This window comes from Solanum verrucosum, unplaced genomic scaffold, assembly GCF_900185275.1.
Source record: "Solanum verrucosum unplaced genomic scaffold, falcon-dt-bn FXZP01000185.1, whole genome shotgun sequence".
Taxonomy (NCBI): domain Eukaryota; kingdom Viridiplantae; phylum Streptophyta; class Magnoliopsida; order Solanales; family Solanaceae; genus Solanum; species Solanum verrucosum.
Genome location: NW_026020228.1, coordinates 1,350,148 through 1,367,070, shown reverse-complemented (window position 1 = coordinate 1,367,070; position 16,923 = coordinate 1,350,148). Strand labels below are relative to the sequence as shown.

Genomic DNA, 16,923 nt, shown 5'->3' with positions numbered 1-16,923 from the left:
AATTCCCACTTAATACATTTTTCTTGGTGCACCCATATTCGAAAAATCCTAGATTCGCCTCTGCGAAGAATTTATAATAAGTCAAATATTTAGTTCACATATCTAAAAGAAATAATTAATCAGCTCTAAATGTCGCTAAAAGAAAGAAGAAAAAAAGGATGTGCAAACAAGCTATGGGTTTACAACATATCATAATAAGCACATTCAGACGTTGTTTGAAGTGTAATGAGAATAATGCTGATTATGTTGTACTAATAATGCTAATAATAGTTATGATGAGATTATTTCTTATGCACTGTTGATTTGTTGTATTAAAAATAACACGTATGACATAATTTCTAATTTTTATATTTACAAAAATATCCTTCACAAATACAATGGAAAAGTTATGAAAAAGGTTTTGAGGGAAAGTATATCTTTAACCATATTAATGCATGTATAAAAAATCCTTAGGGTCATTTGGTAGGATGCATAAAAAAATAATGTATGTATTAACTTTGTCTTATAGTAGTTGCTAGTTTGGTACATTTTTTCAACCTATGTTATAACTAATGCTATACTCTATTAACATTAATATGTGTATAATTAATATATGAAAATCTATAATATTTGTAATACAAAGAACTAATGCTATACTCTATTAACATTAATATATGTATAATTAATATATGAAAATCTATAATATTTGTAATACAAAGAATTTTAATACATACATTATCATGAGTAAAATTTCCCTTAAAACTTTTTTTCCACCTCCTTTCTCATAATAATAATAATAAAATAAAATAAAAGCAAAAACAATGTACAACACCCAAGAAAAGAGGGTGTTAGCTTGGAGTTTGACATTAGTGTGAAAAACCCCAGAGTTGTAAATAGATTTTGGCAGTGAAGATGATGGGTAAAGAAGGCAGCATGGAGAATCTATCTCTTGAGGATGATGACAAGTTCACCTCCATTTCCAAATCCTACTCTAACTATCGCAGTGCCATGACTTGTCTTTCTGATTCTCACCATCCTCTTTCCCCGTCGATCGTCGACGATTCCCTCGACCCCTTATTAGCATCTTCTATTCAACCATCCGTCATTGATGATCATGATATTGTTGTTGAACAATTTCAAAACCCTACAATAATCTCCCCTCCTTTAAACTTGGAGTATTTGAATATCACTGTTTCCGATCCACACAAGGAAATACAAGCATCCCCCTCAATTGTTCCCGGCACTAATACTTACGTTACCTATTTAATTACCACACAAACCAATTTACCTGATTATGGAGGATCCGATTTCACCGTTCGAAGGCGCTTTAAAGACATAGTTACCTTATCAGACAGATTGAGTGAAGGTTACAGAGGTTATTTTATTCCTCCCAGGCCAGATAAAAGTATCGTCGAGAGTCAAGTCATGCAGAAACAGGAGTTTGTTGAGCAAAGAAGATTGGCATTGGAGAAGTACTTGCACAAGCTTGCAGCACATCCACTCATTAAGAAGAGTGATGAATTGAGGGTCTTTTTGCAAGTCCATGGGAAACTTCCCTTGCCAACTACCACTGATGTCGCATCGAGGGTATTGGATGGAGCAGTAAAGTTGCCAAAACAATTATTTGGGGAATCAGGAAATGTCATTGGCCCGCAAGATGTTGTGCACCCTGCTAAAGGTGGTAGGGATTTGCTCAGGTTGTTCAAAGAATTGAAGCAATCTATTGCCAATGATTGGGGTGCCTCCAAGTCATCTGTTGATGAGGAGGATAAGGTTTTCCTGGAAAATAAAGAAAGGTTGCACAATCTTGAGCTGCAACTTAGTAATGCGTCAAAGCAGGTATTTTTCACCCTATTCATCAATTTTATTGTTTCTCATTCTAGTTCAATCTATTTTTGTGCTTTTGTAGAAGGAATATACCACAGTTTATCTTGAATTCTCAAGTAGCTATATAGATAGGTCATAATGGAAGAAGAAGATTATCTCCTAGTTGAGGATAGGTTTTAAACTTGGTTATCCTTATACTTTTTTTTTTATACACATATAACACTTATTTTCCACTTTTATTTAATTCAGTGCGGTGAGGATAGGAAATGAGCTTAAATGAAAAAGTGGATATTCCTTATAGTCAAACCCAACTTGTTTGGGATTGAGACATAGTTGTTGCTGTTTTTATCCATTACTATTCAATTCTCTGATTATTGTTCTATTTGCTATCAGTTAATGTTTATTGTTCCATTTCAAATTAGGCTGAATCACTTGTTAAAGCTCAGCAAGATATGGGGGATACAATTGGAGAACTTGGGCTTACATTTATTAAGTTGACGAAGTTTGAGAATGAACGAGCTACTGTGAATACTCAGAGAGAACGGGCTACTGATATGAAAAATGTGGCTACTGCAGCTGTTAAAGCCAGCAGATTGTATCGGGAGTTAAATTCACAAACAGTGAAGCATTTGGTAACCATTTTATCCTTTAGAGTAGACCTTGTTTTACTAAGAGTGAACCTTGTTTTCAACAATTGTTGAATTACGTCATTAGAATACAGTCAGTGACAAGATTCAGGCGGTTGTCATCTGCACTGCGCTTGTGCAATGTTTTTTTCAGCCTTCTACCACTATTTAGATTGTTGATCAACTTTATAGAACACACACTTTGGTGCACTCTGGCATTCTTAAATGAACCTTAGCTTCTAATACTGTGATAAATATGTATTTCAGGATATTCTACATGAACACCTGAGTCTAATGTTGGGTATACACCATGCATTTTCAGACCGATCAAGTGCTTTATTGACAGTGCAGACTCTCATTTCAGAATTGTCTTCCTTAAATTCAAGAGCAGAGAAACTTGAAACAGCAACCTCTAAAATATTTGGAGGTGATAAATCAAGAGTTCGAAAGTTGGAAGAGTTAAAAGATTCCATTAGGGTCACTGAAGATGCCAAAAGCTGTGCCATCAGAGAATATGAGCGCATTAAGGTATTTGGAATCAACCCATCACGTTTGTAATTGGTTCCTTTTATACTTGTAGGATTGCATATACTCTACCCTTCCTCGAGTACTTTGTGGGACTACACTGGGTATGTAGTTGTATACTTGTAGGATTGCCATTATGTGATCTACTTTATTCTGCATTCACTTCTGTTTGTTGTTTGGAAAGTGGCTTATTGTCATTAATTAACTTCAAATTTACTACTTTTTTGTGTTGCTGAAATGATATTTATTTGGATTCCCTAAATTTTGTGGATCTATTAATTTCCGAGCTCAATTATAGAGATAACAGGACCCCTATTAGCTGAAGCCTGAAGTAGGCATTCTCTCATTGGTTATTGAGATATCATCACTAGCACACCTCGTGCTGGCAAATGGTCCTGTCAGATCACACCCAAGGGTGTGGCCCCATGGTCAATGAATGGGTTAAGAACCATGAGGTATCAAGTTTAAATCCTAGTAGAGACAAATAACACTAGGTGATTTCTTTCCATCTGTCGTAGTCTTGGTGGATAGAGTTTCCTGTACCCGTTGCAGGTGGTAGGTATCCAGTGGAATCAGTCGACGTGCGCAAAAGCTGCCCCCGAACACCATGATTATAAAAAAAGGTCCTGTCGAATCGAATAAGTGTGGGTTCAAAGTGGGTTAGACAAAATGGATAAAATATCCAATTCCCCATATTTCATCCAAATAAAAAATAGGCTGAGGGACAGACAATATGAGTATCCGTAATATCCTTGGCTTCTTGAATATTATCATTATTGGGAGAATTCAAGCCTTAAATTCTATAGAAGCATCAACCTCAGTCATTTACCTTTTAACAATCCAATAGAAACATCATTATTGAGGCACAAAAAATTTGCCACATGTTTAACAATCCAATATATTGGCATTAAGTCCACTCACTAATTGTCCTATTTGAGTTGCTGTATCTGATAACTTCCTTCATGTTTTTTTTTTTTCATGACAGATAACCTCAGTCATTTACCTTTCAAATTTAGCACTTCTCTTTTCACAATTTTCATCATTTTTTCCCATCTAATCCATATTTAATATAGCAAATTTTTGTTAACTCCTTGTCTTTGAAGTGTGATATAGTCATAGTTCCTGGATGCTATTTTTGGTTTTTCTCTTTTCTCAAAGCTCAACTTGTAAGAAACATTAGTGGGAAAGAAATAAATGCTCCCGTACGAGGAACAAATTTTTATTTATAATTATTTTGTTGATCATAACATGTATGATGTGTAGCTAGATCATATTTGTTTATTTTGGCATCAACACCTTAAAGATTTGCTAAAGGATTGTGCATATACTCTTGGTTCGGTTCAAGTAATGCCAGGGGATTGTGCCATAGAATCTTATTTTGGTTCAAACTTTCACAGTCAGTTTGCTCTTAATGGACCAACTTGTCATTGGATCTAGCAAATTAAAAAGAAAACTCAGAGGAAGGTCTGGGAAGATCTAGAACTTTCTATCTTTTGGTAACTCAAAGTTGGGAAGGTCACTCCCAAGAAATGAACTCAGAAAATCGGTTCTTCTAGTTTCCTCCTTTTCATGCAGCTGCATTCTTCACGCTCGAAGTGGGGTTTCACATGGATATCCATATTTTACTGTGGGTTATTTGAATATGATCCATATTTGATCTGATTTAAATGAATCAATGATCCCCAACCTATTATAAATTTGGGTGGGTTGGACCGGATATATGAATTTTTATCCATTTTCCAGCACTAACCACTAAGTGCACCTGCATCTTGTTGGAAGTGAGTAAAAATCCTTTTGTCTCTTATTAATGTACGTCTCCTACTGATATTTTAATGCTTCGTCTTGAAAATCTTTATGATGATTGTAGTTAGCTACAACAACATACCCAGTGTAATTCCATGAGTTGTGTGATGACTCATATTTGTTGTTAGCTAATTTTGGTAAATTGCCAATTGCCCAACTTAAATTAGCCAAGTTTCAAATATTATCAGACTGAAGCATGTTGCTTACTGAGCTTAGTCTTCTTCTTACAACTCATTCTTTTATGAACCTTTATAGTGACATGTCAATCTTTTTAACCTTGAATACCTTATCTTTATTCTAAACACTACTTTAAGAGTTGTACCCATTGAGAGTAATACAATGTTTCCCTATTTTCTATTCATTGTCTATTTATGTATATGATGCAATATTAAACTAGGAGCTGAAACCCTAAACGACGAACAAGAAATAAAGATAGATAGATCTGGATTTTCCTTATTTGGATATGTAGGAAGTCCTATTATTTAGAACTTAAAGATGGATTTAAATTTAACCTTATATAAAAATCATTCCCTTATTTGAACTACATAATATTACTATATATAATCCAGATCTATCTATCAATAACAAATAATATAATAACTGAAGAAAGGGAACCAACAAGTAATAATCAAATCAAATTAAAGAATAATACTGGTAAGGAAACTAGAAAACATTTGAGTATGTACTAACCTTCTATCCTAATCCTCGACCTCTAATACTCCTATTTAGGGTTCATATCCTCGGTAAGCTGAATGTGCTATATGTCATGTTTAATCACATCTCCCAATATTTTTTCGGCCTACCTCTACCTCTCCTTAGACCCACCATAACCAACCTCTCACCTCCTCATTGGGGCATTTGTACATCTCCTCTTCACATGTCTGAATCATTGCAACCTCGCATTCCTCATCATGTCCACCACAACGGCCACTCCTACCTTGTCCCAAAATTGTCATTCCTAATCCTATCTCTCCTCTTATGCCACACATCCTTCTCAACGTCCTCATTCTTGGTCCTTTCATCTTCTAGACATACAAGTTTTTGATTGGCCAACACTCCACCTCAACCACTTTATAAAACTTAGGCCTAACCCATCGGTGGCCCCCTAAAGTTGGCACGAAGTTTCACTTAGACACCTCAACTAGGCTATGTTCATTTTAAACCCCTTATGTTGGATCTCGTTGTGTCATTTTGACACTTTTCGCTGACATGGCATGGTGAGTGTAATACACTCAAAGTCAGCGCGTGAAAGGTTTTTTTTTACGAAAAAATTATTTTTAAAACACTGTTCATATTCTTCTCTCTTTCTTTGTGATTATCTCATCCACCACACACCATCAACCCACCGCCGCTGTATTATCGCCATTAATCTTATTAAAATCGAAGCAATTTTTAATTTTACAGATCTGAAAATCACCACAACCATCATCTTCTTCTCATTCTTTTTCTTTAGATCCAACAATTAAATTTCAGTGCCACGAAATAATTACTCTATTTCTTGTTCACATATTTGAATCCTCTGCACATACGAGAAATGCAAAAAAAATACAATTCTTCCATTGTTAGTTATAACTGATTCTTTTTAGAAGTAAAGAAGAGAAAAAAATTATGCTTTTATAAATTAATTTTTTCAATGTTATTAAATTCTTTTAAAAATGTTTCTTGAAATGATGATAGAGTGAAAAAGGGGTTGAGGTTGGGGTGGGTGAGGGTAAAGAGGATGGACAATCTAGTGGGGGTGGAGGAGCGGTTGGGGTTGGGATGGGTGGAGTGGAGAAGACGCCTGAGTTGGTTGGATGAAGAAGACAAGGGTGAGTTTTTTGATGAAAATTAGAAGTGATGAATTTCTTTTTAAAAAATATTTATTATTTGAGTTTGAAATGCCACATGTCATCAAATCAGTGGTTATTTTTCTTTTTACTTAAAAGTCATTAGTTTAGAATTATTTTTTATATATATGACATGTGTCTTTGTTTAATTTGTCATTTTGACGCGTCATCAGCGAGTGTTTAACACACTTTATATTTTTGGGTGATTGTTAAAAATGTGTCCAAATGACACAACGGAACCCTACATTAGTTGTGTTCACTTCCATCTCATTTTTGAATATCCCTTGCACTTACCCATCAATCAACTACTATGGATCATCTTAAACTATATGCTCTATTCAGGCCCAAATAATCCCGATTCTACCTTGCTTATGAATAAGTTTCCTTAAAGGCAATTCAGGAGTTCTCTAAAATTAAAGGGCCTCTAAATCTAACATTTATTCCTACTGCGTATACAAGATTACGAGTATCTGAACAGCCCAAGGGCCAAGAAGACTCTTGGCTTACACCGGACTTGATGGAAGTTTAATGACAATAATAACTATATATCAACTGGGTTGTTTGAACTAAATGGGACTCCAGTTTCAATAAAATAAACTAAATGGGACTCATTCAAAATATTTCTAAGATAGTTTGGAATCACAATCATAAAGTAAGGTAGCAAGCATCTGGGATAAAAAGTCATAACAAGTGAGAAAGATGTTGGTGTTATTGACAACAGATTAGGATTCTCTCAGGCACTCTTCACCAAAACCTTCTCTCTCCTGCTTCTTAGGGGAACATATCACCTTTTCGGTGGCTTTTCAGCCGGAATTCTTTTCTTTTGTTCTTTACAATTCCAAACACCACCTTTCTGTGGTAGTTTTCTTGTTTTTTTTTTTCTCAGCACCCTCTTTTCTTGTTCCAACTTTCTGCAGTTTCTCTACACATGGAGGATGATAGGATTGATTAGCATGCCAGTTTTAAGTCTTACGACATATTAAGTCCAGCTCTTAATCGGAAACTTCAAATGGACTGAGTGCAGCAGAAATTTAATGAGAAAAGTAACTAAGTCTTAAAATTATGAAGTGGTTAGTTCAGGTATTTATTGCAGCTTCAAGGGAGCAAAGAATGTCACTTAAGAGGTGGAAAACAAGGGACCATTTTGCAAACTCAAAAGCAATGAACAGGGTAGATACACCAGGTTTATTGCAATCCAGCGCGGGGGGGGGGGGACAGATCACTGAATAACTCCTGAAATCATATTAAATACTAGATGGACTGCAATAGCACAGACATCTCAAGATTCATTACAGTGCCACAGTGAGATGAGAAAACAGCAGCTAACAAACAACATCAGCTCAAGTTCTCTTTTGGTGAAGCCATGAGAAACAACAAATGGATGATAGAAGCAACAAAAGAAGCCACACCACAGACTGTTAACTCCAGAACCATCATCCCTGGTGTCTCTACAGTTTCAGCAGATGATGTTCTTGGCAGATGTCTCGTGGGAAGTTCATGGCTTCAAATCAAGAAACTCCAACATTGAATGATATCCGGAAATGGGTGTGCAATGTTTGGAACTCCTCTCATGGAATCAATATTTATGTTATGAACGATTCCCTATTCCTATTTGAGCTCCCATCTAGAAAGGAGGCGGAACATGTCATTAAAGGTGAATGGAGATGGAAGAAGTCCAAGTTGGTCTTGGACTGGTGGTCACCTACTGTTGGATGTTGGCTGGAAGAAGAGATAAGAAGTTGGGTATGAATTTGCATCTATCGATTACCTATGAATCTGTGGTCGCAGTCCACATTCAAACACATAGGAGACACCTGTGGTGGATGGATTGAAACAGAGGAAGAACAACACTAAAAAATCATCTTTGATGGGCAAGGATTTAAGTTAATGGAGATGGATCAGAAGTTCCTCGTGATGTGGAAATCGAAAGCGATGGCCTTATCTTCTAGATGCCTATCTGGTGCACAAGAACATGATGATGAGGTCGGAAGTCTTGGATTTGGGAGAAGAGGGCACTCCTTCAAGCAAAGTAGGTCAATAGCATAATCCCCCCACTGTATATCTTCCATGCAACTAATAGGAAGTGCTGAAGAAGCTCCTTTGTTGATAGAAGGTGTCGAACCAGTTGATACTAATTCTCAGGTGTATGGTATGTATATCCTTACGGACATTCAAAAACATCAGTAAAATCTGCAAACAATTTGGGGTTTAATTATAGAGAATGCGAACAAGAGGTTCAGGCTTTATTTTCAAAGATTGACAACTTGAGAATGCCCATGACACCCTCCCCAATTCCAGAAAGCTTTGGAGCAGCAAGATGGAAAGGTATCCAGGAACTCTAAGGCTTAATTTCAACATGAAATTCAAAAGCAATAATAGCAGAGTAAGGGGGAGATTGACTATTGAAGGTAGACCATGAAGATGAACATCATCTCATGGAATGGTAGGGGCATTAATGAGGAGCGAGAGGGGGGGGATACTCTGAAAAGCTTAATTCAACAGTGGGGGAGCAGATATTTATTGTCTGCAAGAGACCAAGGTAGAAGGGGATATAACCAAGTTCGTGAAAGAAATTTGAGCTAACAGATGTGTCAACTTTGAATGTTTGCAAGCACGTTGCACTAGAGGGGGAATCCTATTCATGTGGGATAGTAGAGTTTGGAGGGGAGAACTCATATGCAATGGAGTTCATTCTTTGACATAGAGATTCAGGACCATTGGCCAAAATTTCGAGTGGTGCTTGACTAGAGTTTATGGGCCAAATTCTACGAAAGAAAGGTTGAATTAGTGGGAAGAGATTGGTGGAACCAGGGGTTTATATGAAGATCTCTGGGACCTTGTGGTGACTTCAACACAACTAGGTTCATCTATGAAAAGAAGAATGCAACTTCTCTGTCCAGAAGTATGAAAGATTTTTCCAAGATACATGGGCTCGTGGAGGCATCCAAGACTCTACATCCAGGATAGTCAGATTTCTCTACAACCCCAATGGGAGGAGTTCAGAAATATCAAGCGACAAGCAGATAATCTTGCCTAAGGTCATCTCAGATCACTGGCCTTTATCTTTGAAATACGGAAATCGGGATAACTCAAAGTCATACTTCAAGTTTTGAAGCTGTAGGAAGGCCGGACTTCCTACTAGCTAAGTAAGTTGAAAGCACCGAAGTTCAGGTTAAAGAATGGAATGTGACCACTCATGGCAATCTCAAAATAAAAAAAATCAACTTGAGATGATCAAAGCAGACATTATGTTGGTAATTCAAAACTTCACTGCCAAGGTTTCTTTGAGAAGAGTTTCAATACCCACTTATATAGGCCTTGATACCTAAAAAAAGATGCAAAGGAATTGAAGGATTATAGGCCTATCAGTTTTGATTCGTAGTGTATACAAGATCATTTCCAAGCTACTGACAGAAAGGCTCAAGACAGTAATGCACAAGCTGGTGGATTCACATCAAATGGCCTTCATTAAAGACAGGCAAGCGGTATCACAGATAGCATCAGCAGGTATCACAGGCCAACAGGGCATGAAAGGTAAAAACAATCAGAAAACATAGAATCTAGACACAAACAGGTCAAGCGGATAAGAAAGAAAGCACACAAGTTCAATTTCAAAAAGAAAGAAAGCACATAAGCATACCGAAAGTAAATATATACAACTAAATTAAACCTAACTGTGCCCTATAAGCCCAGAAGTAACCGCGTGCGCAAGTTTAAATAAAACCCGAGTAGTCCCCCATAAGCCCGACATGTACACTGAATAATTATGACTACAAGAGTGAAGTGCCTCAAATCCAGCTCCAATAAGTGTATACCGGGCATCGAACCCCATGTGATGGCCTCTAAACTATGTTGCTCAGACTCTTCAAAAATTTCAACGGGTGCATGTTGATTCGCCAAAAGTAGTGTATTTTTGGAGAATCCGACACGGGTGCGGCATCAAAAATGAAGAGTCCGCGCAACTAAGCCTCTAACTAGAGGTGACAGCCTCGAACGGGGAATAACTGCCTCAAACCATCAACATCAGCCTCAGACTAGAGATAACGACCTCAAACTGTAAAGCATCGGCCTCAAACTAACAATAATCATAGTGTCCTGGCAACTCCCAACCCAGCTAGCAAGAGTGACAAGGGCGTGTAGACTCCAAAGAGGATTCAAATATCATGACTAAATCATCGTGGAACGACGTCCACCCACAAGCATCCACAGGAGGCTCCAAGCCCAGAACAGCCCACTCTCAAGTCGCCACGAAAACACAACCCTCCAGCAACGCATTGGAGCCGCAGAGATAGGGAGAGACGACAGATGGTCTACAAAGCCGTGCAAACACCTAAACTAAGGCTCATACTATCAGACTAAAGTCTGCTATTCCAGTCTACAAGGATCTAGTCTGGCCAAACGTCAGAGACGATAACAAGGCTCGCGAGTCTAAGGCAACACTGGTCTATCCTAAACTAAGGCCAAACATGCTCCAAATAACAAGTAACAACACAAGTAATTCAACAACATGCGACTACACCCATAAAACCCAAACTAGCATGGTACTACCCTCAGTGGCGATCAACCCTAAAATATGGTTTCTAAGAGAAAAAGCAAGAATAACTAGGTACCCACCCCCAATTCACACTAATCCTCATGAATTTACGCAACCCAACTCAATCTAACTAGAAAAGAAGTCGTAGTCTACCTGTTGGCCGACTGCGCGCGCTCCAATCACCAAGTTGGAGCTTTTCCTTTTCGAACAGCCTCCGAACGCTGCCACGCTATCAAGAATAGGATCACAACGTTAGTACGGTCGTTTAGACCTCAAAATCATATAAAACGAAAACAAACCAATTTTGGAGTCAAACAATGAATTGTGGGACCCGCGTTGAAATTTCTAAAATTGACTCCATCAAGAGGTCCTAAACTATGCCCCGAACTTGTTTTCCAAAATAGAACACAATCCAACTCCCAAAACAGCCAACACACAATTAAGCATGCAATTCCAACAACAAATAAGCCAAAGGCTGCCCAAAGACACAAATTCACCTCAAACGGAGGTTTTTCAACAGCTTCCGATCACAAACCCAAGTAGCCACGCTCCTAACAATCACTCAAGACTTCGAATCAGTGAAATCGAAGCTCGAAAGGGAGAAATCGCCAAATCAATATTCAACAAAAAACTGAATTCATGACCAAGTCTTAATTAAAAGACTGGTCGATGACCACTTAAGCGGCCACTAATGTCGCTTGAGCGACAGGCCTCAAAGAGGCGGGCCTCACTTAAGCGAACCCTGTCCGCAAAAGCGAGGGCTGCGAAAGTGAACTCAAGGTTGCTTTAGCGACAACCGCCTAACTGGCTGGCCTCGCTTAAGCGGAGCCCTGGTCGCAAAAGCAGCATTCGCTTAAGCGAACCCATGGGCGCAAGAGCAGCTGCACCAAAACTCAGGCACCAAATTTTTTTAGCAAAGTCCCTCGGGCACCAGAACTTAGGCTCCACCTGGGGTTCGGAACCTGTACACACAAACAAAATATGCAAACCAATCAAAAACGACATTCCGAACTCAATGAAGCAGTCAAAACTTTCATACAAGGTTGTCTTGACAGAATATGGGTCCCACACCCAACTCCATTTTAAGCCAAAATTCACAAGGGGGGCTCGAAATTAGCCTGAAACCCTCAAAATCCAAACGAAGAGTCGTTCTAGATGAAACTCAATATCTCGGAGCTAACCGCGCTGACAAAATTCTCATCCGATCTCGTTTACTCAGAATGTTGATTGAAGTCAAACTTAGGCCTTAACTTGAAAGTTAAAATGCCTAATCGCACAAACTCACACTGAAAGCCTTGGGAGTTGTGCCGACCATGCTACTAGCCTAAAGTTACCCTTTCGGAGCTGATGGAATCGTCAGAATTGATTAAAACTGAAAGCCATGCTACTAACAACATGCATAAACACAGAAATGACCTGGGAATCATTACAACAGAGAAGAGGGGGGGGGGGGGTGTCGAGATGAAAGCCCTATTAGAGAGAGAGAGAGGACGGTTCGATCTGACAGTGATATTGGAGAAGCGATACTTCAAAATTAGAGAAAGCATTAGAACTATGAGAAGGGGTGGAGAGAATGTACATTTCACGGTAGTAGTACAATCATCAAATCAATTTTCTTAAGTTACCTTGAGTTTGTCTTGGCAGTCAGCCTGCGAAAGATCGAACTAACATCTGTTGTACATGAACTATACGGTAAAGTAGAAGTGGAATTAGTTTAATTCCTTTTTCTTAATCATCCTGAACTAACTTAAAGAGTGTTATAAGTAGAGTTATTTTCATTTAAGCGCAGTTTGGCTATGTTAGCTGGACCGCTAGGCTCTTCTTTGCATTCATGCAATTGCAGGATGTGGATTTCTCTAAGAAATTTTATTTTTTTTATCCTTTGCCTCTTGATATTTTTGTGAAATTAGTAATCTCAATATTTCTGACTTTTAAGTAATTTCAGTTAGTGTGTTCTTATTTATTGTTCTATATAGAGAGTCCTTATAGAAATTATTTTTCTGATTGCAGGAAAATAATCAAAGTGAGATAGATCGAATAAATAGAGAAAGGCATGCTGACTTTGTGAACATGTTGAAAGGATTCGTAACTAATCAGGTACTTCCTTGTTCATATGACTGGTTTCTCTTTTGGATACATTGTTACATTGAGGTTCCGTTTCTTGTTTCTTGGTAGTAGCAGTGTAAGTAAGCTTAACCTTATCTCCACCCCTCTTAAGGGTTTTTAAATTGAAGTAGACAAAATGGGTGAAAGAAACAGGGAAGGGAAATCCATTGAAGGATTTGATGATAGCTGCAAAATAGTGATAGCTGTATGATTTAGACTGGGCATAGGGCTGAGCTGGCTTGGCTTGCCCTATATTAAGCTTGGCTCAGTCAAAGCTCGGGCTAGGCTAATCCGGTGTAACATAACAGTTGGCTCGCTTTGGTCATGTAATGATTACTTAAAAACTAAATCCATCCATTAATCTTAATTTAGTAAAATGTCAGTTCAATAATTATTATTTATTATAATTATTTAAACTTTTGTACTTCTTTAATTAATCCGATGTGATTAATTTTTTTATATAGATTTTTATTTGAGATACTAATGGGTACGGAATATAATTAATAGTTTTAAAAAAATTCAAATCAAAGAAACTTATTATTTTACATAGCATGCCACCTACTACCCCCTTCTCCAGTCAATGCAAAGCTACAATCATGGAGAAACACATTGAGACTAAGGATTTTAGGATGAAACGAGAACCTCACCTGATGAGGCACATGTCTATATGCGAACCAAGAACTTTGCAGGATGATCAAATTGGCTTCTTTTCAAGCCATTGCAATAAATAAGCCCATTGTTGTAGCAGTCAACTCTGAATGCCTATGTTCTTTGCTAAAATACAATCTCAGATATACGTAATATTTTCGCCCTATGATGATTGATGTCCTTAAAGCGGGTGAGGTGAGCTTTAAATTCATACGGGGGGAAGTTGTCTCAAGACTATGTCAGGAGACCTATGATCTCTCTGGAGTTTTGGAAATGCATCATCTGTTTCTACTAAAATGGTAAAATAAACTTAACTGATTAGCTTTAGTCCTAGCAGATTGACTGGTTCCCTGGATCACTTTAGATAATGTCCTTGCTATTAACTGAGAACTTCATTCCTTTTCTTTCTTTAGCTAATATCCGGGACTCTTACTACTATTGCTTCTGATGAATTACCAACACTAGGAACTGACAACTACTTTATTTTTCTTCCTTAAGCTAATATGTATCTGATACACTTTCTATTGCATGTCGTGAATTTTAAAACTTGTGATGGATGGTATACATAGTGGATTTCACTATGCTTTGAAAATATTAAGAGTAAATTCTCTGCTTTCCCATGAATGTAACAGGTGGCTTATACGGAGAGAATTGGACAAGAGTGGTCGAAAGTTGCAGAGGAGACCAGTCGTTATTCAAGAGAGAGTTGACAAAATGTATGCTGTAAAATCAGATGATTAGCTTTTTCTTCTTTCATTTTTGTGTTAATTGATTGTACAGTGGGAAATTAATACATTAAAAGACACCTAAATTTTTGAAAATTTCCCACTCCCATGAGTTATTTTCACACTTTTTGAAAAATTATTTTCTTGTTTCTGAATACAAGGTTCCTTCCATTCAAAGAATTGTATCAAGTGCCAGAACATAAGAAGTTAGGGGGTCAATGGTACGGTTCGGTCGGTTATTTTTTTAAAATTATACCATTTTAATTTTTCAGTTGTTTTATAATATATAACTAAAATTTTATTTTTAAAATCATCGCAATCATATTGGTTTCTCTTCAGTATGGTTCGTTTAATTTTTGTTTTTTTTTTACTTTTAAAATATCACTTCAAAATATACTACTATTAAGTATTTCTTTCGTAAATATGTTCTTGAAGAAACACTTTAATTCTTCATCGCGAAGACAAAAATGTAAAACCTTGTTGTTGTATTGTTTGATCTTAAACATTTAATAGGAGTGTTTGCATAGGTTTTGTTGTATTGTTTGATAGAGTATCTAGTACAATATCTTTTAATTTTAAACTTAATTAAGTAAATGTTAATTAAAGAGCAAAGACCCAAAGTTGTCTAGCACTAGAGCCCTAGGACTTATGTTATATTTATATTTAAAAATTATTATTAAATATATTTATATATTAAATATAACATATTGTTAATATATAAAATATATTTACATACATGCAAGGTTATTCGGATCGGTTCGGGAATTTTTCGGTTTTTTTCATAAATTAAAAAAATCATCCCAATTGTTCGGGATAGTTATACACTTAAATAAAAGTCCACGATTTTATTGAAAAAATAACATAAATTGGTTCGATTCGATCGGTTTGGCCGATTTTTCATATTCTTTTGACACCCCCCCCCCAGTGATCATTTTCTCTTCTCGGCAATGGTTGAGAGGAGTGATATTCACCTAATAGGGATGAAAAGCATTTAGGTGTTCTTAGCTTTCTAGTAATGCATGCCTTGAATCAAACAACCGTTATTTGTGAGAAATCTGAGTTTTATTCCAATGTCATGGGGAACGCGGTCGTAGTTTATTATAATCGATAATCAAAACCTTGAAATTGTCACTTGTCACTGTTACTATTGGATTCTAGTTACAATTGGTTACCTTAACACTAAGTCAAACCCAATTTACTATAAGCATTTTTATATCTGGAAATAACAACCACAACTGACCAGAAGAACTAGTAGACTTATTTCTTCTCCATTCCCTATGGGACCGATCTCAACTCTTGTTGATTTCTATAGTTGACTTCAACCATTTTATACTTCTTAAGTGAAGTGTAAATTGGGACGTATCAGCATTCATGGATGTAATGAAATTAAGCAATTATAATCAATATCCACTTTGATTTCAACTTCCAATTGTCAATTTCAAGAATGAAATTTAAAACCCCAAAATTAAAGATGTTTTTCACAAGGAAAGAAGTCTCATACAAACTCTCAATCACAAAAACTATTCTCTGCAAAATGATCTCTCTAAAAAGCACTCCAAAAAATCTCACTATTTTCTGTCTCCTTTGGGCTATTTATAGTTTCCAAAAATTTGACCCAAACTTCACTGTGTGACAAACGCAACAACATTTTTTGGGCTTGCCAAACATGATTGGTTCACCGTCTGTTCCTTAGCTCACCTTTCTTTTACTCCAGGCTTCAAGAGTTTGAACCTCAGTTGGTGAACTTGTTCACGTCTGCCTTTCACATTCGGCGGATTGTTGATTACCACCTTTGTTCACCTTTTAAGCCTTCATTTTTTATCCAAGTCTTGTCACCTTTGGTGATGGTCATCTTATTCACCCTTCAACTTCGGCGAGTCGCCGTTTCACTTTTAGGTTGTTAATACAGTTAAATTTTAGATTTCTATTTGAATGTTTTGGGCCGAATTGATATATTGCATCTTTTGATATCTTGTTAGATATACATTGTTGTATTATTTTTTCTTATTATTTGTATGTTGGGTTCCTCAATTTATATTTTTGGTGTTTTTCAGAAAAGGATAGTCTCCTTGAACCAACTTAGTTATTTTTATTTTAGGATAAACTTGGTAGGTGCAGTAGAATGATGAAATTTATCACTCTTTAGAATGGTACTCTAAAAATAGAAATTGCTAGACTTCATTCAAAAAAGAGCATAAAAATAAAAAACAAACTTTAGTGCAGATGCACATACATACATTCTAACAAGACTGTAAAACCAAAAATAGGGCTTAATAATGCCTATCATTTAAGCTGAAAAGATTAGAGTGTTGGGTAGTTGT

At 36.8% G+C, this 16,923-nt stretch overlaps 1 protein-coding gene across 1 annotated transcript; it reads left to right on the top strand.

The window, feature by feature from the left end:
- Positions 1 to 824: 824 nt before the first annotated feature.
- LOC125831898 (sorting nexin 2B-like) lies at positions 825 to 14,717 on the top strand. The gene is made up of 5 exons (XM_049511025.1): positions 825 to 1,818; positions 2,229 to 2,438; positions 2,700 to 2,960; positions 13,134 to 13,220; positions 14,510 to 14,717. The coding sequence occupies exons 1-5, from the start codon at positions 892 to 894 to the stop codon at positions 14,585 to 14,587; spliced, it is 1,563 nt and encodes a 520-aa protein (XP_049366982.1). The 5' UTR covers positions 825 to 891; the 3' UTR covers positions 14,588 to 14,717.
- The last annotated feature ends 2,206 nt before the right edge of the window (positions 14,718 to 16,923 follow it).

Excerpts from the sequence above, each read along its gene's own strand:
- LOC125831898 (XM_049511025.1), top strand. The coding sequence starts at position 892 with ATGATGGGTAAAGAAGGCAGCATGGAGAATCTATCTCTTGAGGATGAT. Across the intron at positions 2,439-2,699 it reads CACAAACAGTGAAGCATTTG|GATATTCTACATGAACACCT; the intron begins GTAACCATTTTA and ends TATGTATTTCAG. Across the intron at positions 2,961-13,133 it reads GAGAATATGAGCGCATTAAG|GAAAATAATCAAAGTGAGAT; the intron begins GTATTTGGAATC and ends TTCTGATTGCAG.